General features: G+C 64.4%; 2 protein-coding genes across 4 annotated transcripts; one reads left to right on the forward strand and one right to left on the reverse strand.

Annotated features, from left to right (window-relative positions):
* Nucleotides 1-73: 73 nt before the first annotated feature.
* On the reverse strand, nucleotides 74-6731 carry MSL1 (MSL complex subunit 1). Of its 2 annotated transcripts, none has more exons than XM_086864228.1 (8): nucleotides 6500-6731; nucleotides 3728-3951; nucleotides 3043-3419; nucleotides 2319-2383; nucleotides 2072-2139; nucleotides 1717-1841; nucleotides 1564-1636; nucleotides 74-1449 (listed from the first exon to the last, which is right to left on the reverse strand). In XM_086864228.1, the coding sequence occupies exons 1-8, from the start codon at nucleotides 6641-6643 to the stop codon at nucleotides 1359-1361; spliced, it is 1167 nt and encodes a 388-aa protein (XP_086720354.1). In that variant the 5' UTR covers nucleotides 6644-6731; the 3' UTR covers nucleotides 74-1358. The 2 variants fall into 2 exon arrangements, with proteins under 2 accessions (XP_086720354.1, XP_086720353.1); XM_086864227.1 differs by lacking the exon at nucleotides 6500-6731 and adding an exon at nucleotides 5207-5412.
* Nucleotides 6732-14883: 8152 nt separating this feature from the next.
* On the forward strand, nucleotides 14884-21202 carry NR1D1 (nuclear receptor subfamily 1 group D member 1). 2 transcript variants are annotated; one of them, XM_086864223.1, is made up of 8 exons: nucleotides 14884-15003; nucleotides 17590-17931; nucleotides 18020-18108; nucleotides 18193-18337; nucleotides 18958-19421; nucleotides 19579-19764; nucleotides 20503-20713; nucleotides 20992-21202. In XM_086864223.1, exons 1-8 carry the CDS (start codon nucleotides 14976-14978, stop codon nucleotides 21189-21191), a joined length of 1665 nt encoding a protein of 554 aa, XP_086720349.1. In that variant the 5' UTR covers nucleotides 14884-14975; the 3' UTR covers nucleotides 21192-21202. The 2 variants fall into 2 exon arrangements, with proteins under 2 accessions (XP_086720349.1, XP_086720350.1); XM_086864224.1 differs by lacking the exon at nucleotides 14884-15003 and adding an exon at nucleotides 16235-17482.
* The last annotated feature ends 1843 nt before the right edge of the window (nucleotides 21203-23045 follow it).

Here is a 23045-nt window from a genome sequence, read left to right on the forward strand (position 1 = left end):
CCGCCCCGCGGAAATTACGTCACACCCGAAGGCGGGTAAATAGAGGTGGGGGGGGAAAACACCAGCACCCAGCAGCCTTTTCCTTGTTTATTGTAAAAAACAAAAACAAAACAAAACAAAAAAAACCAACAACGAAAAGCAATAAAAAATAATAAAATAAAACCAGCGATCGGGCGTGTCCGCGCGTGACCCCATCCGCTCCCGTAACGTGTTTAGAACTCGGTATTTAGAACTTTATCGATTTTTTAACAATTTCCGGGTTTTTTAAGTTTTGGGGTTTTTTTTAAAGTTTTGTTTCTTTTTCTTAAAGTTTTTTTTTTTTCCTAAGTCTTTTTTTTTGTTTTTTTGTAAACGAGTTTTCAGGCGTTCAATAAGCTCGGGGTTAATTACAGAAAGGGGGGCAGTGGGGGATAAGACGGGGGGGCACAGGCTCAGTGCAGGGGGAGGAAAAAAGGGGGGAAAAGGAGGGAAAAATGTGGAAAAAAAGGGGGGAAAGGGTGAGGAAAAATGGGGAAGATAGGGAGAGAAAACAGAAAAAAAGAGGAAAAAGGAACACATGGAGCCCCTCCCCACCCATCCAGAACCAAGAGGGTCCAGCAGCACCCAGGAGCATTGGACAGGCAATAATTGCCCCCCCTCACAGCAAACCCCTCGCCCGCCTCAAAACATTTAAATTACATTTAAAAAAAACATTAAAACCCCCTAAATTGTGCGCACAGGGTTTCTATTTCACCAAAAAAAAAAAAAAAAATTTTTGCTTTTTAACTCTCCCCTCTGCCCCCGCCAACCCACTCTAGAGAGGAAAACCCCCAAAAGAGGGGGGGGAAACCTCCCAAAAGAGAATCCCCGGCGCTTCCCAGTTCCCAAGCCCCAGCCGGCTCCAACACAATCCGCTGTTTATCCTGCTTTCTATAACTAAACACAACATGAAGGCAGCAGCGGGGGAGTCCCGGGGGATGCGGCACCCCCAGACACGGGATCTGGTGCTGGTGATCCCCGTGCTCGCACCGGACACGGTGAGAGCCCCAGATCCCAAGGCCACAGGCTGCAGAGTGCAGGGGCGGCACACGGGGGACTCGAGGATGGGGCTGGGATCTGCCCGCTGCCCCACGGACGGGAGCTGCCGGCCGGTGGCACTGGGAAGCCAGTGCCAGCGCGGGGGATGAGTCCAGGAAACGTTCCAAAACCCAAACGAACAAAACTGGGATCACAGAACGGAACCATCTGTCAGCACGGAGCAGGCAGCAGCTGGTGGTGACCCGGTGATGGCAGAGCTTCTGGTGCCACAGAGGTGCTCAGAGCCCCTCCACAAGGACACACGGAGCTCCTGGAGGTGTTTGGAGCTCCCAGCACCTCCCTTATTTCCGACAGGTCCGGTGCGGCGTCTGCTTCTTCTGCACCTCCAGCCGGCAGCGGCTGCGCTCGTCCAGCCAGGGCAGCTCGAAGTTCCTGTGGGCACAGCTGGTGTCACTGCAGCACCGTGCAGACCCAAAATGGGCAGGGGTGCCCTCCTAGGAGTGACACCGGCGCTCCCCAGCCCTGTCTCCTGCTCCCAGTACTCACTGTGGGGTCAGTTTGGGCAAAGGCCGGCCAAAGGCGACAACGGGCAGGTAAGGGGTGATGAGCAAACTTTCCACTGTGGAGAGACACCCAGAGCGTGTGAAACCCCTGCCATGTCTGAAGCCCCACACCCAACACCCGCTTCCCAAGCCTCACCATCATCCGGCTCAGGGAAAAATGAGGTAACTTCAGGTTCCGACTCCTGAATCCCTTTCCTTTTGTACATTCGGAGCTGCAGCCGCTGTAGGATTCTCTGTTCCCTGATCCGCTGGATGTCCCACCTGGAAAACAGGATGACTGGGAAAGTGAGGAGCCATGGGTAGTGCCAGACTCCCCCAAGGGGATCACGGGGCTGCACTGGCTGCGGTGATGTGAAAGCATCCTTCCTCCTGCAGCATTCCTGGTGCCCATCCCAGCTGCACCCTGCCCTGTCCCCTGCTCCAGGTGACACCCCAGGACCCTCCCCTGTGAGACAGGGACTCCAGACCCCCATCGCTCCCTTTTCTCCCACCTTTTCCTTCGTTTCTCATCCAGCTCCAGCTTTGCGTGCCGTTTGGAAAAGACGCTGTCGTCCAGGTTCTGCAACAACACCGGATGGAGATCAGTGCATCATCCCGGGGCCAGATCCGCCACCTCAGCCCCCCACCAAGCACAGCCAGGGCTGATGCTGCATCAGGGGATGAGATGCCACCAGCTTTGGGAGTGTGGGAGAGCCTGGAAAGCCCCTGTGGCACTGCCAGCTGCAATGGCTCACGTACCTCCAGGAGGTCCGAGGGGTTGGGGTCTCTCAGGGGCTCCACGACATAGTTCCTCCAAGACGGAACTGCAGGACAACAAGGAGGGTGTTACCCCACACCAGAATCCCCACGGCCCCTGCTGCACCCCACCACCTCCCTGCTCCCTTCCTGCCCATCCTTTCCCTTAGAGCAGAGCTTGGGATGTCCCAAACGCCCATCCTGAGCCAGCAGTGTGAGCTGTCAGGGACAGCAGAGCTCATCTCCACCCCCCTGGCCCAGCACACGAGCAAAGCTGAGCCACTCCCCAGGATGTGCCGGGCTCTGTCCGAGCCAGAGCGCTGAGCCACCTGGCACAGCCCAGCTCCCATCCACACCAACCTGGCTGGGCTCAAGGCAGGACAAGCAGCAGATCTGGGGAAAGCAGATGACCCCAGTGCTGTGTCACCACGGCATGAGCCAGAGACACGTTTCCCACCCACCCACAGGAAGTTGCTTCACCACTTGCTCCAACAGACACCAGCCAGGAGCCCTTCCCAGAGCAGGGTGAGCCTAGGATGACACTGGGGAGAGCCCAGAGCCAGCACCCACCGCAGAGGGAGGAGCCAGCAGCGTGGCACCTTCCCCAGCACCACGGGCACTCCCTTTGGGAATCTGGGAACCTCTTCCCAGATTCAGAATGAGGGTGCCGAGCCCTGTTCAGAGCTCTCAGCCCCAGCAGCTTCTCCCTTGTTCTCTCCATCCTTACTTGCTACGGTCTCCTCCTTTTTCGGAGAAGGTTCCCGCAGCGGCGATGGGGGTGGCTGGTGCCAGCGGCACAAGTACATTTCGGTGGTGGAGAGATAGGGTAGGTCGTCGGCCTCACTGACAAAGCCTTTCTCCTTGGGGTGGGTGCCAGGGCCCTTCGGCGGGGCTGACGCTCTGAGTGGGGTCTCCAGGAGCGACCGGGGTTTTTCCGGAGTCTCTTGGCTCCGCAGTTCTCGTTTACAAACAGTTTCAGCCAAGGAGCCACCCGATTCCTCCTTCCCTGGTGAGTGCTTTGGAGTTTTACTCTTCACTTTAGAGAACTCTGACACTAGTTTTTTAACAGGCGTCTTCCTCTCCGTGCTCCCGAATGCTGGCTTCCTGCAGGAGGAAGAGGAGTTGAGGCAGGCACTGCACCAGGGCCACTTGCGGGGGGCTCCTGGCACCCCCAAACCAGGGCTGCTGTACCAGGGCCAGTCTTAAGCAGTTTACAGAGGGGCTTCCCCTGCATTTTGGGACCCTGCACTCCCCACACAGGCTTTCTTGAGGTTCTCCTGGACACAGGGACGTGCTCCTGGTGCTGGGTGGCCTCTCCAAACCCCTGAGTAGTGCCACCCCACAAACAGAGGGTGAAGCCATAGGAAGCGTTCCCCCTTCTCCCCACACAGTCCCCCCCACGCACTCTGTACCTTTTATGCCCCTTCCCATTCCTGCCGTAGGGGAAGTGCTTGGGCTGCAGGGTCGGGGGAGGCTCCAGTAAATCCTGGGGACACTCCAGAGGCAGCTTCTCACACGCCTCCGCCTCCGGCTTCTCATCCACCTCAAAGCCCTGGAAGATGCGGTGCTTCTCCCGCTCGCTGTCCTTCTTCACCAGCTGCACCCGCCTTTCCATGCGCTCGATCCGCGCCAGGAGCTGCAAGGCAGGTGAGGGAGGGCTCACCTCAGGGTGGGGTCACCCCCGTGGGCACCCCGGGTCAGCTGCCATTGGGTGTCCAATGGCACAAAACGGCCACTCTCCAGCCCCTCCTGCTCCAGCACAGCCCATGCCTGTGTCCAGCTGCAAAACCCACTCTGAGAGGGCATTTCATCAAATCAAAGAACCCACAAATAATTTGGGTTGGAAGGCACCTTAAAGCCCATCCAGTCCCATCCCCTACCACAGGCAGGGACATCTTCCACTATTCCAGGCTGTTCCAAACCACGTCCAACCTGGCCTGGAATACTTCCAGACGTGGGGCAGCAGAAACCAGAGAATTTGAGGGTCCCACCCTCTGTGTATCCTCCTCAAGGATGCAGGATGGAGGGGGGTGGGTTGCAATTATCTGCCGGCTTAAAGAGCACATCTTTAAAGAGTCCCATCACAGACTTGCCGCAGTGGCTCCTCCATGTTGGGGGACGCGGCACTGCCTGCGGTGACATCACATGGGGTGTCCCCGTCCTTCCTGCCACAACCAGGGCCACCACTGCTGACACCGCCGTCCATGGCACGTGGCCACAGGGCCGTGGGGCTGGCAGGGGGTGACCCATGGCTGGGGAACACACAGCATCCATGGGGTGACACAACACACATGGGGGGACAACACAGAGCAGTGTGGGCGTGTGGGGCCATACAAGGAGGTTTCCCATGGTGGGAGCACACATGTCATCTCTGGGGTGACACACACAGGACACCCATGGGGTGGGTGGGGGAGCACAACTCAGCTGTGGGGACCCCACAGTATCCCCCTCCCCACAAGGCTGGCAGCCTCTCGTGGCTGTGAGGGACTCCCAAATCCCCAGGGCGGGGGTCGCAGCCTCTCCTCAGCGGGCTGGCCCGAGCAGCGGAGCGATGTCCCTTGCGGCCATGTCCCGCCCGGTGCCCGCGGTGACGCGGCCCCTTTAAGGCCCCCCCCAGCCGTCTCCAGGGTGACGGGCGGCGGCCCGTTAACCCCCGCCCCGCCCCCGCCCTTTGTGCCCCCGCGGCTTTGTCTGGGGGGGCTGCGACCCCCGAGGGGAAACCCGCGACCCCTGAGGGGGAACCCGGGCCTGGGGGAGGCAGAGACCTCCGGGGGGGCGGAAGGGGCCCTCACCCCTCGGGGGGGGTGGGCAGAATTGCCCCTTGGCGAGTGTTTAACCCCTTGGGGAGGGGGGCATTAGCCCCCTGGAGGGTTTTGTACCCCCCCGGGTACCTTGGAGAGGTACGCCCCCACTGAGGGTATTAATTCCCAAAGAGGGGGGTATTAACCCCTAGAGTGCCACGGGGGGGGAGGACAGTAACCCCCAAGGGGCAGGCATTAACCCCTGGGGTGCCAGCGGGGGTCGTTAACCCCGAAAGGGGGGCACGTTATCGCCCACAGGGCCTCCCCGATGGGGGAAGAGCAGAAAGTGCCGATGTGGGGCATAAACAGCCATGGGGGGGGGCATTAACCCCTGCGGTGCCACGGGGGGAGCAGGTTAACTGCCACGAGGGCCACATAACCCCCGAGGGGGTGCACTGAGCCCCAGGGTGACACGGCCGTTGGACGTTAACCCCTATGGGGGGGCATTAACCACCCCCTCCCCAAAAAAAGAGGGACATTTACCCTCCAGGGGAGCAGAATTAAACCTCAAAATGGGGGGCATTAAACCCCATGGGGTGTAAAATTGACACCCGAAGAGGGGTGGACATGAACCCTCAAGGGGATGGAATTAATCCCCAAAGAGGGGGGGGGGCAATGACCCCAAAGAGGGGCGCAAAATTAATCATCAAAGGCGGGGGGTATTAATTAACCCTCAAGGAGATGGTGGAATTAATACCCAAAGAAGGGGGGACTGAATTAACCCAAATGAAAGAGATCAAATCAACCCCCAAAAGGGGGGGGTATTACCCCAAAGATGGAGGTATTAACCCCAACAAGGAGGATAAATTTACCATCGAAGGGACAGGATTAACCCCCAAAGAGAAGTGAAATCAACCCCCAACTAGGGGAGTATTAACCCCCAAGAAGGGGGGCAGCATTAACCCCTTGGGTGTCACGGGGAATTGGGAACTTTCCTGCTGATGGGCAGAATTCCACCACAAACCCAGGGACCCCGGGGTGGTGTTGGGGTGCCATTAACCCCAGGCGTAGGGGGCATCACTCTTACGGGGGGAGTGTTAAAACTATGGGGGGGTTAAATCTAGTGGGGGTCACCCCACGGGTGGGTCACCCCATAGGAGGGTGTTAAACCCATGGGTGGTTAACTCTAGGGTGGGGGTCACCCCATGGCGGGTGGGGGGTTAAACCTGAGGGAGGTTAAACCTAAGTAAGGGTAGTTAACCCTGAAGGTGAGTTAACCCTGAGGGGGGGTCACCCTGGGAGAGCGGGTTAAACCTGGGGGGGGGGTTAAACCCTAGGAGGGGTTAACCTTGGCGGGAATTAACCCCTTCCATGCCGCATTCCCGCCCTCTTCCCCGGTCCCCCCCCCCGTGCCCCTCCCCTCCCCCACTTCCCCCGCCGTACCGTGTCGCGCTCGGCCCGGAGCTCCTCGATCTGCCGCTCCTTGGCCTGCAGCTGCTGCTGCTGCTGCTCGATCAGGTCCAGCTGGAGCAGCAGGATCTGCCGCAGGCAGGCGGCCTGCCCGGGCGACCCTCCGCCGGCGCCCATCGCTGCGCGGGCCGCGGGCCGCCGCTTCCCCGGCTCCGCGGGCCCCGCTCCCGGCCCCGGCCCCGCTCCCGGCCCCGCCGCCGCCGCCTCCCCGGGCAGCCCGCCCGCATCCCCCGCCGCGGCCCTGCCCCCGCCGGCCGCCGGCCCCGCCGCGGCCCCGCTCCGCTCCCGCTCCGCCACTCCGCAGCCGCGGCCCGTGTGTGCCCCCAGCGGCGGCGGGGCCCGGGGCCGCCGGGCCGGCGGAGCGGGGCCTTCCTCCCCCTCCTCCCCCTCCTCCTCCTCCTCCTCCCCGCCCGCCCCCTCGGGCCGCCGCCGCCCGCCCCCCCGGAACGCCGTGGACCGCATGGTCGGGCCCCGTTACCGCCCGCCGGCACCGCGGGGCGGCGGCGCGGGGGGCGCCGGGGGCATCGGCGCGGAGCGGCCCCCGCCCCGGGGATAACCCGCGCGGGGATCAGCCGCGAGGGGGGGCGGCGGGGCGGGGGTCGGTACCGGGCACGGGACCCCGGGTACCGGCGAACGGGGCTCGGCGCGCATGCGCCGGCGGCGGTGGGGGCGGTGGGATCCCCGGGAGTGAGGAGCGGGGCCGGTCCCCGCCCGGGGACCCCCGGGACGGTGCCCACCCGAGCCGCTGCCCCCGGGCCGGGGGGTGGGGGTGGTCGCGACACGCGGACACGCGTGGGGCGGGGGTCCCGCGCTGCAGTACCGGGGGCGGCCGCTCGGGGGCTCCCGAGCGTGGCGGTACCGGCTCTCCGTGCCCGCCCCCCGCGCCCGCCCCACCGAGGGGGGGTGGGTCTCGGGTCACGGGCCTGTCCCGTGCCGGGAGGGGACACGGCGGGGCCGGGGGACCTCCGGATTGTGTGCAAGGACAACACAAAGGGTCCCACCGCTACCAGCCCCCCACGCGGGGAGGGCCGAGAGGGGATGGTGGTGCTGTGATTCTCGGGGTCTGCACCTCCCCATAGGCGCACACCCCCCTCCACCACGGGGGCTGAACCCCCTGACGGGGACGGAACCCCCCCTCCCCGTGCACACGCGGAGCTCTGCAGTTCCTGCTGGACGTGTGCAAGAACGCGCAGACACACACGAGTCCGCACCACCCCCTCTGCAGAGGCTGCAGCCCCAGCACACTCGTACGTACACGGACATGCACACGCGTGTCCCCTTGAAGGGAGCCACTGCAGCCCCCACTGCAGCACAGGCGCAGCCTGCAGACACTGCAGCCCGTGCACATGCACGGCTGCAGTCCCAGAACACACGTGTGCACATGGATGCACACTCGTGCACATGGATGCACACTCATGGACACGGATGCACACTCGTGCACATGGATGCACACGCACAGTCCGGACTGCAGCCTCCGAGCACGCTCATGGACGCGTACAGGCATGCACGGACATGTATGCACACGTATTCACACACACACAGGATCATTTCCCCCTCTCCCGGCTGAAACTCCACCCCCCGCAGCACACGGGGCCGTGTCACCGGGGACACACAGGGGACACGCGTGGCACGTGCTGGCGACGCACAGGGGACACGTGGGGGATCTGCCTCTCTGCAGAGCTGCGTTCAGGGACACACAAACACGCGGGGGGAGATTCCCCCTTCACCCAGCCCTCTGCGAGCATCAGGGTGCCCTGATCCCGGTGCCCGGGTCACGCTGGCGGTGCCACCCCCGTGGTGCGGCACTGGGGAAGCCTCTCCGAGGTTCCTGCTGTGCCATGGGTCACATCGAGCCCTGCCAACAGCTGTGCTCATCAGCGTGTGCACATGTAAGGCTGTTCAGACATGCGGGGGGCTGTGGTTGTCCCCCCATGTAAACATCCACACATGGCTGTGGTCACACACAGGTGTGGCTGTGCTCGCACACACACGCGTGTCTGTGTTTATACACGCGTATAGCCACTGTCATACACACACAGAGCCGTGGTTGTACACACGCGTGGCCACGTTCAAACACATGTATGGCTGTTCTCATGTTCATACACACACAGATGTATGGCTGTTCTCATGTTCATACACACCTGGCATGGCTGTTCTCATGTTCATACACACACACATGTATGGCTGTTCTCATGTTCACACACACATGTATGGCTGTTCTCATGTTCATACACACACACATGTATGGCTGTTCTCATATTCATACACACACATGTATGGCTGTTCTCATGTTCATACACACATGTATGGCTGTTCTCATATTCATACACACACATGTATGGCTGTTCTCATGTTCACACACACACATGTATGGCTGTTCTCATATTCATACACACACATGTATGGCTGTTCTCATGTTCATACACACACACATGTATGGCTGTTCTCATATTCATACACACACATGTATGGCTGTTCTCATGTTCACACACACATGTATGGCTGTTCTCATGTTCATACACACCTGGCATGGCTGTTCTCATATTCATACACACATGTATGGCTGTTCTCATGTTCATACACACATGTATGGCTGTTCTGATATTCATACACACATGTATGGCTGTTCTCATGTTCATACACACACATGTATGGCTGTTCTCATATTCATACACACACATGTATGGCTGTTCTCATGTTCATACACACATGTATGGCTGTTCTGATATTCATACACACATGTATGGCTGTTCTCATATTCATACACACATGTATGGCTGTTCTCATGTTCACACACACATGTATGGCTGTTCTCTTATTCATACACACAATGTATGGCTGTTCTCATGTTCACACACACATGTATGGCTGTTCTCTTATTCATACACACAATGTATGGCTGTTCTCATGTTCATACACACATGTATGGCTGTTCTGATATTCATACACACACATGTATGGCTGTTCTCATGTTCATACACACATGCATGTATGGCTGTTCTCTTATTCATACACACATGGCATGGCTCTTCTCATGTTCATGACCATGGCTGTACACACATGTGGTTGTGCTCACACACACGAACATATTGATACACACACAGAGCCATGTTCACAGATGTGTGTGACCATGACAGAGCCATGTTCCCATGCATGACCATGCTCACACACACAGAGCCATGTTCACACACGTGTGGCCATGTTCACACAGAGCCATGTTCACATACACACGTAGTCATGTTCACACACACGACCATGTTTATATACAAATACATATACAAAGCCATGTTTACACACATGTGGTCATGTTTACACACACGTGACCATGCTCAAACACAGAGCCATGTTCACATACGTGTGGCCACATTCACACAGAGCCATGTTCTCACACATACGTGGTCATGTTCACACAGAGCCATGTTCATATACACATGACCACTCTCACACACACACAGAGCCATGCTCATATGTATGACCATGCTCACACACACAGAGCTGTTCACATACACACAAAACCATGTTCACACACATGACAGTGCTCACACACACAGGGCCATGTTCACACACAGAACCATGTTCACACACAGAGCCATGTTCACACACACAGAGCCATGTTCACACACAGAACCATGTTCACACACAGAACCATGTTCACACACAAACACACAGAGCCATGTTCACACACACACGCACAGAACCATGTTCACACACACAGAACCATGGTCACACACACAGAGCCATGTTCACACACATTTATTTGGCTGTGCTCACACACACACGACCGTGCTCACACACAGGTATCCACACACACGGGTGCCGTATCCCCGCCGTGCCCGTCCTGCCCGGCCCGGTGCCGGTGCCGGTGCCGGTGCCGGTGCCGGTGCCGGTGCCGGTGCCGGTGCCGGTGCCGGTGCCGGAGCCCATCCCCGCTGCGGCAGGCCCACGTGCCGGCCGGCGCCCGCCCGCACATGGCTCTGCAGCAGGGAGGCTGCTGGGGCTAAAAATGGAGCAGGGCGCACATGCCAGCGCCACGTGACGCGCATGGAGAGGGCTCCCCGCGCGAGGAGGAGGAGGAGGAGGAAGAGGAGGAGGAGGAGGAGGAGGAGGAGGAGGAGGGAGCCCGCTCACATGGGCTGGCACAGATGCCAACCCGGTCGCTGGCCACGACGCCGTGGCCTCTGTGTGACCTGTGGGTTGGGGGGGGGCGGCAGATGGGGTGCCCCCCCCCCCTCTTCCTCACACATTTGACCTTTGGGAAGGTCAAACATGGGGTGACAGCGGAATGGGAAAGGGGAGGAGAGTTCCCCGGTGGTGGGTCTGAGGTGGGGGATCTGGAGGTTGAAGGAGTTCCCGGTGCTGTCCCGCCCCCCACCCCACTTCGCCCCACCCCCCCGTGGGGTCCCGAGGCTGCAGAGGGAACACAAACATCAGCACGTGAGATCTTGGGGAGGGGGCAGGTGAGAGGGCTCCTCACCTGCCATGGCTGCTCCCCCTGGGGGTGCTCCTCAGACCCCCCCACGGGATGAACACACTGGGGTCCCCCCTCCCCCAGGGGTCCTGCCCCACTTTTGCACCCCCATGTCACAGTATCACCCCAATTTCTGGGCCCCTGAACACTCCTGGGGTCCTGACACTCCCAAACGTTATCCCAGTGCACCTTTCCTGTGGCCCTGCACCCCTAAATCCTCGTGGGGTCCCTACACCCCCTGACCCTGCATCCCTTTCTGGCTCCTTGCAACCTCCTGGCGTGCATTCATCCCTAAATCCTGCACGTCCACGGATCTGCGCACTACTCCCCCCAGTCCTGCAATCCTGCACCCTCCTGGCGTGTCCCTGCACCCCCACACCCTGCACCCCCGGATCCTGCACTTCCTGGGGCTCTGTTCCCCAGCCCCGGTCTGCCCCATCCCGCAGTGCCAGGACACCATGGGATGTCCCCGCCTGTCTTGGGGTGCCGCCACCTGCCGTGGGCTGCCCCCGCCCGGGGCCAGGCCTGCCTTGTTTACCCGATTTTTCCCTTTCCCGGGGAGGGAGGATGATTCTGGCAGCGGGAGCTGCTGCCCCAGCCAAGAGCCAGGGGCCGAGCCAGGGCTGCTCCCGGCAGGAAAACACCCCCAAACCACTCCAAACCCCAACCCTCCAAGCACTCTCCTGGCCCCCCACAGCAGCACCGGGGCTCCTGCCCCACCCTTACCCCCAGTGGCGTCAGTGGGGGCGGATGAAAGTGGGGTCCGGGGTGCAGGACCCCCAAATTAGGTGGGACCCAGCACCTCTGGTTGCCCCCCCGAATTTACAGTTACGTGTGGAGAAACTGAGGTTCGATGTGTGTACAGTGACACGGGGACACAGCTGGAACAGGTGTCCCCAAACCCACAGGGCAGCTGCAGCCCCATAGCGGGGCTGGGGGGTCTTCAATTGGGGTTGGGGGTGTAGGGCTGGGGTCCCTGTCCCCTGTCAGCCCCGGTGTCCAGCCTGGGGGCCGAGGGGGTGATAGGCAGGAACGCACCCCCGTTCCCGGCGGAGACGCCCCCCCCCCCCCCCCTTTTCCTGGAAAAGGTTCAACAAGGTAAACAAGACTCCAGCCCCGAGTAAAAATAAACTCTCGGCACGCAGGCGCCGGGCGGGAAGCGGGGCGAACGTCACGCGGCACGGCCACGGCACCGGCACCGGGCACCCCGCACCGGCACCGGGCTCACCCCGCACCGGGCACCCCGCACCGTCACCGGGCTCACCCCGCACCGGCACCGGGCTCACCCCGCACCGGGCACCCCGCACCGGGCACCGGGCTCACCCCGCACCGGCACCGGGCTCACCCCGCACCGGACACCCCGCACCGGGCACCGGGCTCACCCCGCACCGGGCACCCCGCACCGGGCACCGGGCTCACCCCGCACCGACACCGGCCCCACCGCCCCTCCGCTGCCTCCTGCCCCCGGGAGCAGTGGCAAGGGAGGGAAGTGCGGGCTGCATCCCCCGTGGGGCTGTTGAAGTGGGGGAGTGCGAGGGGTGCAATTGGGGGGATACAGCCCATGGCACGGACGGGGTGACGTGTGTGTCCCCCCGCCACTCCGGGCACCCCACGGCGGGTGGGGGTACCCCATGGAGTCCTGGCACAACGGGATGGGGCATTGATGGAGGATTGAGGAGTAGGGACCCCGGGAGATGCATGATCCGGGGGTGCGGGATAAAGTGGGACAAGGTCTGGCTTTGCAGGGGCTCCAGGAGAGTGCAGGGATGCAGAGTTTGGGGGTGCAGGGTTTGGGGTCGCAGGGGTGCACAGATCGGTGGAGGTGCAGGGTTTAGGGGTGAATCTGGTTGCATGTGGCGACCTCCGCGCACGGACCGGTTGGCACGGGCACTGCCGTGACGGGGTGCACAGGGAGCCGCGGGAAGCCCCCCGAGGTACAGACCCGGCCTCTGGGGGCGTTCCCGATGCACGTCAGCTGCAGTATCCCCCCCTCCCCTCCCGGTGGCTTTGGTGGCCCCTCTCCCTCACCCTGCTCCCCATGGGTGGTCCGAGAGTCGGGATATCCCGGAAATATCGCAGCTGTGCTCAGCCTGCTGCTCACAGCACCTTCACCAGGACCCCCCGTGCCGGGTTCCCAGCCTCACGGGACCCCACAGACAGACCCCAAGAGGTTTGCCCCGTCCCTCCCAGCCCCCCTCCCGTCCCGGGGATTCCTGGGGCACCAGGGTTTCAGCCGAGCATCTCAGGCGCCGTGTGCCGCAGCGCCGTGCGCGGGGATGTTTTCCCAATCCAGACTTGCGGCTGAGTCACGGATAATCACCGGGAACGTGCCGGGAGGGGAACGAGGAGCTGCGTGGGGCCGGGGGCACCTGCACGGTCCGGGCAGGGCCCCGCGGGCAGGCGGGTCCCTTCATCCCAGGACCGGTGTCCCCCCCGGGTGCCCCTATTCCCGTGCCAGCCTGGCCCCACGCATCCTTCCGGGAGCTGCCGCGGTTCTCCCGGCCGGAGCTGCCGCGGCACCGTGCAACCGCCCCGTGACTCAGGGCAAGGGCACGTCCTGTGGGGTGTCGGGGTGTTCCCACGGTCTCAGTGCCTTAGGGAGCCCCAAAATCCGGAACCACCCACAGCAACCCCCGGACATCCCCAGCTGAGGGGTGGTCTCGTCACCCACGGGGTTCCAGGGGGTCTTTGGGGTGCAGAGCTCTGGTGCCCCTCCTCGGGCACTTCGCACAGCCGGGGCACCGGAGGCCGCCCCTCCTGTGGGATTAGCACGGAGATTTCCCGGCGCTGGCACATCCGTGCTCTGCTCCTTCTCCTCCTGGCTGGGAGCCAGGGCAGCGCCCGGCACATGGCAACCGGGAGGGTGCTGGCACCCCCAAAACCCTCCCCGCGGCGGGAGCAGGAGCACCCACGGAGCCCCCGGTGCCACCGGGCTGGGCTGGCCCCGGCCGGCACCGCGACCCAGATCTGCCACCAACTCTGCCCTGGCACCGCGATGCCGCAGCCCCCGCGGCAGCCGGGAGTGGGGCCAGGCTGGGACGTGGATGCCAGGCACGTGCCACAGCGGGCACCCGCCGTGGGCAGCATGGGGACAGCAGGGGCTGGGCAGGGGAACATCGGGAGGGGGCAGCGGCTGTACCGGGGGATGTACAATGTACGGGGGGGCTGCGGTGCTCCAGCCGAACAGGTGGGCACAGGAGACGGTGCCATGTGGGGTGACAGGGGTAGCTGGGTATCCCCAGTGCAGGGGACAGTGCCACGTGGGGTTGCAGGGGTACCTGGATGTCCCCAGGACAGTGGACAGTGCTTTGAGGGGTCACAGGGGTACCTGGGTGTCCCCAGTGCTGTGCGGGGTGACATCGGCACCCAGGTGTCCCCAGGGGAAGGTGCCACGCAGAGTGACAGCGCTATGCCTGGATATCCCCGCTGCAGGGGACAGCCAGTGCCACGCTCAGGTGTTCCCAGTGCAGGTGACAGTGCTGTGCAAGGTGACAGAGCTGCCAGTGCCGTGACTGGGGGTCCCCAGTGCGGGGTATAGTGTCTGCCAGGTGACAGATGTGTCAAGTGCTGCACCCAAGCGTCTGCAGCGCAGGGGACAGTGCAGCGCCCGGGGGTTCCCAGAGCAGGGACAATGCTGTGCTGCGTGACGGGGCACCCCGTGTCCCCGGTGCAGGGACCAGCGCGGGCACCGGTCCCCGCGGTCCGTCGGGCGGCCCCGGTGCGGGGGTCCCCGCCGAGCCCGGGCTCCCTGGCGGCGGCGCGGGGCCGGGGCCGCCGGCGGAAAGTGTGTCACTGGGGCACGAGGCTGTCCCCGGGAATCACATGGGGGAGGCGGCGGCGCCGCGTGCGGCCCAGTGCGCAGCCGCGGCCGGTGCGGGGGGCGGCGGGGCGGGCGGCGGGCGCACAACAGCCCGCACCGGGCGGCGGCGCGGCACGGCTCGGCGCGGCTCCGCTCCGGGAGGCTCACGGGGCCGGGACAGGATGGCGGCCCCCGAGGCCGGCAGCACAGGTCAGTGCCCCGCCGGAGCCCCCCACCCCCGGGACCACCGTGCGGGCACCGGCACCGGTCCCCAGCACCGGAGCGGATCGGGGGGCAGCGCCCCGGGACCGCGGCGAGGGGCTGCGTGTTGAGACCGCAAGTTGGAGGGGTCCGGACACCGGGACCGAGGGGTCCCGCACGCCCGACCGGGCTGGATGCGCACCGGGACCGCGTCCCGGAACGGGGCTCCGTCCTACCGGGACCGGGGGGTCCTGCAGAGCGGGGTAAGGCTCGGACAGCGGGGCCGGGGTGTCCCCGGGAGGAGGGTAGGGAGGGCTGCGCGCCGGTACCGAGAGTCTTGCACACCGGGGAGACGTGAACACCGGCACGGGGGTGCTCCGGTGCTCGGGGCAGAAGGGATGGAGACCGGACCGGGGTGTCCCGGACGCCGGGGAGTGCTGGACGCGGAGGTAGGAAGGTTGAGAACAGGGATCGGTGTTCCGGGGCGTCCTGGGCAGCGGGACCGGAGGGGAGCGCGGCGGCACCCGGGTGTTCCAGAGACCGGGACCTAGGATTCCCGAACGCCGGAGAGTGCTGGACGCAGGGGTAGGACGGGTGAGAACCGGGATTGTTGTCCTCTGGACAGCGAAACCGGAGGGGACTGAAATGAGTCCGGAGCAGCGGGACCGGGGTGTCCCAGGAACCGGGACCGCAGGGCAGAGCACAGGGATCGGTGTGTCCCGAGCGGCGGGACCGGTCAGGGCGGCCGAAGGGGACGGCGGCGGGACCGGGCTGTCCCTATCAGCGGCACCGGGGCCACGGGCACCAGGCAGCCCGTGGACGGCCGAGGCGGTGCCGCGCGTGTCGGGGCTCCCCGCACACCGGGAGGGACGGAGGGGGGACCGGAGGCGGTGCCCCCCCCTCCCCCGTGTCCACCCCCCCGCACGTGTCCCCCTCCCCGCCGCTGCCACGTGCGGAGTTTGTTTTCCCCGCAGCCCCGCCCCGCCCCCTCCCATTGGTCGGCACATGACATCAGCGATGACGTCACACACGGATCTGGGGACGCCGCCGTTCATTGGGGGGGAGCCCTGTCTCCGGGGCAACGAGAAGGGGCGGGGCGGAGTTTGGCCAATGAGATGGAGGGGGGCGTGGTAAAGCGTGAAGGGGCGGGGTCTAGGGGGGCCACGTGCGGCTGGAGCACGTGGGGCGGCGGCGTGAGGCCGCCTGAGCTCGGGGGGGGCTGCGGGGAGGCTGCTTGGGGGGTTTCCCTCTGTTTTGGGGTCAAAAAAGTTTCTCTCGCTCTGGGGAAAGTCCTTAGGGGGAATCCCCACACCCCAAAACCTAAAATGGGTGTCCCGAGGCTTTGGGGTGTGGGGATCCCCCAATTATTTCGGTGTCTTAGCAGCGGGGGGTCCCCAGAATCAGCTGCCCTGGAGGTGGGACCCACTGTCCCCAATTCAGTGACCCCCTTGGGAGGCGGTTCAGTGAGGGGGGATGGTGACAAGCTGGCTCTGGCGCGTGGCATCTGTGCCAGCAGCACCGTGTGCGGCGGGAGACACATGGCCCTGGTGATCCCGTGTGTCCCCGACATCACCATCCACGTGTCCCAGCCCGGAGTCGTGTCCCGGTGCTGCTGTCCCTGCCCCGTGAGTGGGGTGACAACGCCTGTGACTTCAGCCAGGGGCCACGCGTGTGTCCGTCCCCCCATGCTGCTCCCCACTTTCGGGGGTCCTCGCACAGCTGCTCAGTCCTGCAGTGGGGACGAACCCCCCGAGCTGGGGAGGGCTGCGCTGGGAGCATCCCGGTGCCATGGGGGGCTGCACAGGGAGCACCCCAGTGCCGCAGGGGGCTGCACCATGGGGGGCTGCGCCGTGGGACTTCCCGGGAGCTGTGGGGCGGCAGCCCGGCTGTGCTGCGGGCACGGAGCCAGGAACGGCAGGAGTGTAACTCCTGTGACCTCCTGATTTCACCTCTCCAGAGGGTTCCCAGCCCACATTCCTCCTGCAGGCAATTCCGGGGTGCCCTGCCCGTGTCCCCAGCCGGCACGCACCCGGATAAACCCGGCTGTCCCCGTCCCACGTGGGGCCGTCGCCCGTGGCGGCCGGTGGGTGCGGTGCCTGACTCAGGGTGGGCGGCACACGTGCGGCGCAGCGGGATATCCATGGATCCGGGATGCATCCGGGCTGCTTCCCTGGAGACCCCACCCCGCGTGGGACTGTGATTCCCTTCTAGGGGGCTTCCCTCCCCCTCACCCCCCCGGGGCTGGGGGAGGCTGAGCCTGCTGTAGCTCAGTATATAAGCGGCCCGCCGGGATGCCCATGGATCCGGGATGCACCCGGGATGCTTCCCTATGGATCCCACCCCACCTGCGGCTGCAATCCCCCTCCAGGGGGTTTCCCCCTCCAAGGAGTTTCCCCCTCCTCAGCTGGGAGAGGCTGAGCCTGGCACAGCTCAGTGCACGTGTGGCTGCGCGGGCTGCCCATGGATCCTCACTGCCGATGGATTCGGGGTGCTTCCCTTGGCATCCCACCCACCTCCGGAGGTTCCCACTTCCATGAGTCGGGGGAGGCTGAGCCCGGCACAGCTCGGTGCATGAGTGGCTCCTTCTCTCTGCAGGTGGGGTGATCAGCTACGTGGGCTCCAGCGGCGCCTCTCCCACCCGCACCAGCCCCGTGTCCCTCTGCAGCGACAGCTCCAACGGCAGCTCCCAGTCGGGCTCGCAGCCCTTCCCCACCTACTTCCCACCGTCACCCACCGGCTCCCTCCAGGATTCCCGCGCCTATGGTGGAGCCACGCTGGCCCCCCATGAAGACGGTTCCCCTTCCTCCTCCTCCTCATCCTCCTCCTCCACCTCCTCTTCCTCGTACGGCTCCTCGGTGAATTTCCCCGGGGTGCAGCCGGTCCCCGCGGACGAGCGGCGCCGCAGCTCGCCAAGCAAAGCCGGCAGCACCGTCACGAGTGAGTGGGGCTCGCGGGGGGGTGGCGGGTGGTCTCCCCACCCCGCGGCAGGCACCCCTGGACCCCGCTGACCCCCACCCCCCCGCAGAGCTCAACGGCATGGTGCTGCTCTGCAAGGTCTGCGGGGACGTCGCCTCCGGCTTCCACTACGGCGTCCACGCCTGCGAGGGCTGCAAGGTAGAGAGATGGGGCCGGGGATGGGGCACGGAGCCCCTGTCACACTGAAGGGACCCCCGGTGATTCCTCCCCCTCGCCCTGCAGGGCTTTTTCCGCCGCAGCATCCAGCAGAACATCCAGTACAAGAAGTGCCTCAAGAACGAGAACTGCTCTATCGTCCGCATCAACCGCAACCGCTGCCAGCAGTGCCGCTTCAAGAAGTGCCTGCTGGTCGGCATGTCCCGTGATGGTGAGCTCTGAGGGACCCCGGTGACGTCCTGAGCTGGGGATTCCCTCTGGGGGTGGGATTCCCCGTGCCCAGGCAGCTGCTCCGTTCCCGGGATGTATCCAGGGCTGTACATCCCCTCTGGACCTCTGGAGCTGGGTCCCCCTGCCTGTGCTGGGCTGTCCCCAAGGATGTGTCCCCCCTTCCTGGGACCTCCCCCATATGTGGGGCTGCGTGTCCCTTCCAACACCGGGTGCCTTGTGCCCAGAGCTGCACGTCCCCTCCTGGGATGGGTCCTCCATGGATCCCCTCCCACAAAGGGTCCCCCAACATCGAGGCTATCTGTCCCTTCCTTGAATGCTTTTCCCCCGTGCTCAGGTCCCTACATCCCCTCTCGGGATGGGTATCCCTCTGTTCAGTGCTCTATGTCCCCTTCAGGACCGGTCTTCCCATTTTTAAGGCTGCATGTCCCTTCCTGGGATGAGTTCCTCCCGTGCTCAGGGCTGTGTGTCCCCTCCAAGCCTGGGGGAGGGATGCAGCCCCGCTCCCATTAGCCCCTGTCCCCTCATGTTGCAGGTCTGGAGGGGCCAGGGTGGGGGTCACCCTGCCACTGATGCCCCCCTAACACCGCTGTCCCCCCTCAGCCGTGCGCTTCGGGCGCATCCCCAAGCGGGAGAAGCAGCGGATGCTGGCGGAGATGCAGAGCGCCATGGGCGGCATGGCCAGTGCCCCACCGCCGATGCCGGGGCCCGGCGAGGGTCCCGCCGCGGGCGGGGGCCGTGCGCCGCCCCCCGGCCCCCCACCGCTCGCCCCCCCCGCCTGCTTCTCGCAGTTCCCCCAGCAGCTGACGCCGCCCCGCTCGCCCAGCCCCGGGGGGGCCACCGAGGATGTCATCGCGCAGGTGGCCAAGGCCCACAAGGAGATCTTCATCTACGCGCACGACAAGCTGGGACCCCCTCCCGCCTGTGACAGCGGTCTTCTGCGCTGGGACGCGCCCCCCGCCTGGGCTCCCGGCCCCCCCGAGCCCCGGCTGTGCCCCAACGCTTACCCCGAGCCCCCGGCCCCGCGGGGGTGCCCCTGGCCCCGCAGCCCCAAGGACGTCCTGCCGGTGAGCGCCCGGGGGCTCCCGTTCCCCCCCGGTTATTTTTAGCCGTTAATCACGTTAATCCCCCCCCCGTTGTCGGTGCCCCTCCCTTCTGTGGCAGCAAGAGCCCCGCAGAGCCCGGGGGAGTCCCCGGTGCCCGCTGACCCCTGGTCACCCGCAGGCGTGCCCCATGAACAGCCACGTGCCCGGCCGCAGCGGGCGCTCCGTGCAGGAAATCTGGGAGGATTTCTCCCTCAGCTTCACCCCCGCTGTCCGCGAGGTCGTTGAGTTCGCCAAGCACATTCCCGGCTTCCAGGCGCTCTCCCAGCACGACCAGGTCACCCTGCTCAAGGCTGGCACCTTTGAGGTACGTCCCGGAATGGCGAGGGCTCGATGGACGGCACGGTGCCCCACAGACTGACAGGATGCCCCATGGCATTGCCTGGAGCCCCAGAGTGTGGGCACAGTGGCTCAGAACACGGCAGCAGTCCCGTGGCATTGCAGTGCCCCACATTTGGGAGCCACAGCACTCATGGCATTGCGTGGTGCCTCAGAGCACTGCAGTGCCCCACATTTGGGATCTGTGGCACAGAGCACAGTGTCATGGCACAGTGCCCTGTGGACTGGCACGGAGCCCTGCAGCACTGCAGTGCTTCACAAATAGGAGTTGTGGCATGCAGCACAGCGCTCCTGGCATTACACAGTTCCCCATGGCACTGCAGTGCCACACTTTTGGGAGCTGTGGCGTGGGGCACCCCTGGCATGGCACCGCACATTTTGGAACTACGGACCGACACGAAACCTCGTGGCACTGCCCCGTGTCCCATGGCATTGTAACACCCCACATTTGGGAGCTGTGGCATGAAACACAGTGCCCCTGGCATCACACAGTACCCATGGCATGGTACCCCACATTTGGTGGTCACAGTATGGACCACGGAGCCCCATGGAATGGCACGATGCTCCTGGCATTGTCTGGTGCCCCATGGCACGGCAGTGCCCCACACTCAGGAGCCGTGGCACGAAGACAGGTGTCCCTGGCATGAAGTGCAGCGCCCGTGGCTCTGCCTGGTGCCCCGTTCCATATCCTGCCCCGCTCCCACAGGTGCTGATGGTTCGCTTCGCGTCGCTGTTCGACGTGAAGGAGCAGACAGTGACGTTCATGAGCCGCACGCGGTATGGGCTGGAGGAGCTGTGGGCCATGGGCATGGGCGACCTCCTCGGGGCCATGTTCGACTTCAGCGAGAAGCTCAGCGCCCTTGAGCTCAGTGATGAGGAGCTGGGGCTCTTCACCGCCGTTGTCCTTGTCTCGGCAGGTGGGCACGGGAGGGTTTGAGGAGTTTTGAGGGGAATTGAGGAGTTTGGGGCTGAGGTCAGAAGAGGAAAAGGATCGAGGGGTTTGGGACTGGGATCAGGGGATTAGTGGGGAGTTTGGGGCACTCAGGGATGGGATGGGGTGGCACTGAGGTGGTATCAGAGGAGTATCAGGGGGTTCAGTGCTGGGGTCGGGGTGATGCTGGGGTGGGATCACAGGGTTTTGGGGGGTGGAACTGGGGTGTCTCCTCCCCTGCCCCTGACCCCCCATCCTCCACAGACCGCTCGGGCATGGAGGACACGGCATCAGTGGAGCAGCTGCAGGAGACGCTGCTGCGGGCCCTGCGCGCCCTCGTGCTGAAGACGCGCCCGGCCGAGACCTCGCGCTTCACCAAACTGCTGCTGAAGCTGCCGGACCTGCGCACCCTCAACAACCTCCACTCCGAGAAGCTGCTCTCCTTCCGCATCGACGCCCAGTAGTGCCCCCCGGACCCCCCCCGGAACCCCCCCGCGCACCCCTGTACATACACCACAGCGGGGGGACACACAGACTCCCCCCTCCCTCCCGGGGCAGCACCGACCCCGTGGCGCCCGTTGGACTCGCAGGGATTCACCCCAAGGTGGGCGCCAGGATGCTGGGACCCCCCCACCCCAAACCGGGCACCGCCCCCACGGCTCCGCTGGCAGCGCCGGGGGGTCCCCTCACCCCGACACCCCCGTTCTGGCGGCCGGGGGTGGGACGCAGAGGCCGGATCCAGCCGCGCTGGGGAGTGGGACGGGGAGGGGTGGGGTGGGGTTTGGTTGGTTGGTTTTTTTTTCATCATATATTTATTACATAAATATATAGTAAAATAGACCAGCAACAATTACCATAAAAATATCTTTCTTTAAAATCCTGACCAAAACACAAAAGGGTTTAAAATCGCACGTCACAGACTGTGATTGTCACGGGGGCTCCGCGGCCCCCCCGGCCCGCGCCCCTACATTCAGCGACGCCGGCCGCGGCCCCCCCGGCATCCTGCATAGTGGGGGACCCCTGGTGGGGCACACCGAGCCGGGCCGTGCCGGGGCTGTGCTGGGCCAGGTGCCGGCCGGGCTCGACGCCCGCGGGCAGGGGCAGCTCGGGGAGCCATGAGGTATGTGCTTGGGGGGGGGGGGGCGGGGGGCGCGGGGACGGGGGACGCGGGGCGGGGGTGGCCCGGGGGAGGTGGCGCAGGGGTGGGGGGCACCGGTGTGGCCCCCCGGGACCGACGCTGGATGCTGGACGTGCGATGGCGACGCGAGACGGAGACGCGGGGACGGCCCGGGAGGGGCGCGGGGAGGGTGGGGGGAGTACAGGGTTGGGGGGGGCGTGCGGGGGGCAGCGGGTGAGGGGGGCCGGGCTGAGCCCCCCACCCTGGGACAAGCTGCCCCGTGTGGCCGCTCGGGGGGTGGGGGGGTCACGGCGGGGGCTGATTAAGACACGTCCCGCGACGGCGCTGCCGTGTCGCGGCGGGAGCGCGCGGTGTCACACGGAGTGTACGTGGGGACACGGCACCGGCACCGGCACCGGCACGGCCACGGCACCGCGCCATCATTGCACCAACAGGAGTTGCCATGGCACTGACACGGCACGGGACACGCGTGGCCGTGGCACCGGCATTGCACCAACGTGCCTGGCACCGGCGCTGCCACGGCACCGGCACGGCGCTGCCACAACGCCCAGCACGCGTGGCCACGGCACCGGCACGGTCACGGCATCACCGACATCCCCCGGGTGCCGCGGCCCCAGCCGTGGCCCGAAGGCACGTGTTGGGGCCGGTGCTGCCAGGGGTGGGGGGCGAACCCCCGAGCCCTGCGCCCCCCATTGCGGGCGTTAGTGTTCGGCTCCTATTGCACCGCCCACAGCCGGTGCTGCCGGGACCCCCGAGCCGGGCACCCGGGCCGGGGTTTAAGACATTTTGCACCAAGGTCAAATCCGGCGCTGGTGCTTGGGGCTGGGGGCGGGCGCCCCCACACCCAGGGCACCCTGGGGTGCCACAGCCCCGCTGTGCCCCCCAACCCGGCTGCAGGGGGTCTGGCGGGGTCCCCCGACACGACCCCCCATGGTTGGGGGAGTCTGGGGTGTGGGGGGAGCCCAGCCAGGCCCCCTGTGCCTGTGGGGGGACGTGTCTGGTGTTGGGATTTTCTGCTTTTAAACGACCCGTAAAAAGATTTTTTTTTTAATTACAAAAATTATATATTTTATATATATTTATATATATATATATATATATATATATTAGCTTAGGTGGGCCCGGCCTGCCTCGCCGGCCCCCCCCGGCCCGCACCCCCCCTCGGCCTCCGCCTGAGGTA

Source organism: Cyanistes caeruleus, chromosome 27 (genome assembly GCF_971803275.1).
Source record: "Cyanistes caeruleus chromosome 27, bCyaCae1.hap1.1, whole genome shotgun sequence".
Taxonomy (NCBI): Eukaryota; Metazoa; Chordata; class Aves; order Passeriformes; family Paridae; genus Cyanistes; species Cyanistes caeruleus.

Bases quoted from the DNA above. Each gene is read 5' to 3' on its own strand.
- NR1D1 (XM_086864223.1), top strand. From the start codon at position 14,976: ATGGCGGCCCCCGAGGCCGGCAGCACAG. The intron at 18,338-18,957 runs GTGAGCTCTGAG...GTCCCCCCTCAG, and splicing joins GGTCGGCATGTCCCGTGATG to CCGTGCGCTTCGGGCGCATC. The intron at 19,422-19,578 runs GTGAGCGCCCGG...GGTCACCCGCAG, and splicing joins GCCCCAAGGACGTCCTGCCG to GCGTGCCCCATGAACAGCCA.
- MSL1 (XM_086864228.1), bottom strand. From the start codon at position 6,643: ATGGGCGCCGGCGGAGGGTCGCCCGGGCAGGCCGCCTGCCTGCGGCAG. The intron at 3,420-3,727 runs GTACAGAGTGCG...TTCCTCCTGCAG, and splicing joins AATGGGAAGGGGCATAAAAG to GAAGCCAGCATTCGGGAGCA. The intron at 2,384-3,042 runs GTAAGGATGGAG...GTTGTCCTGCAG, and splicing joins AAAGGAGGAGACCGTAGCAA to TTCCGTCTTGGAGGAACTAT.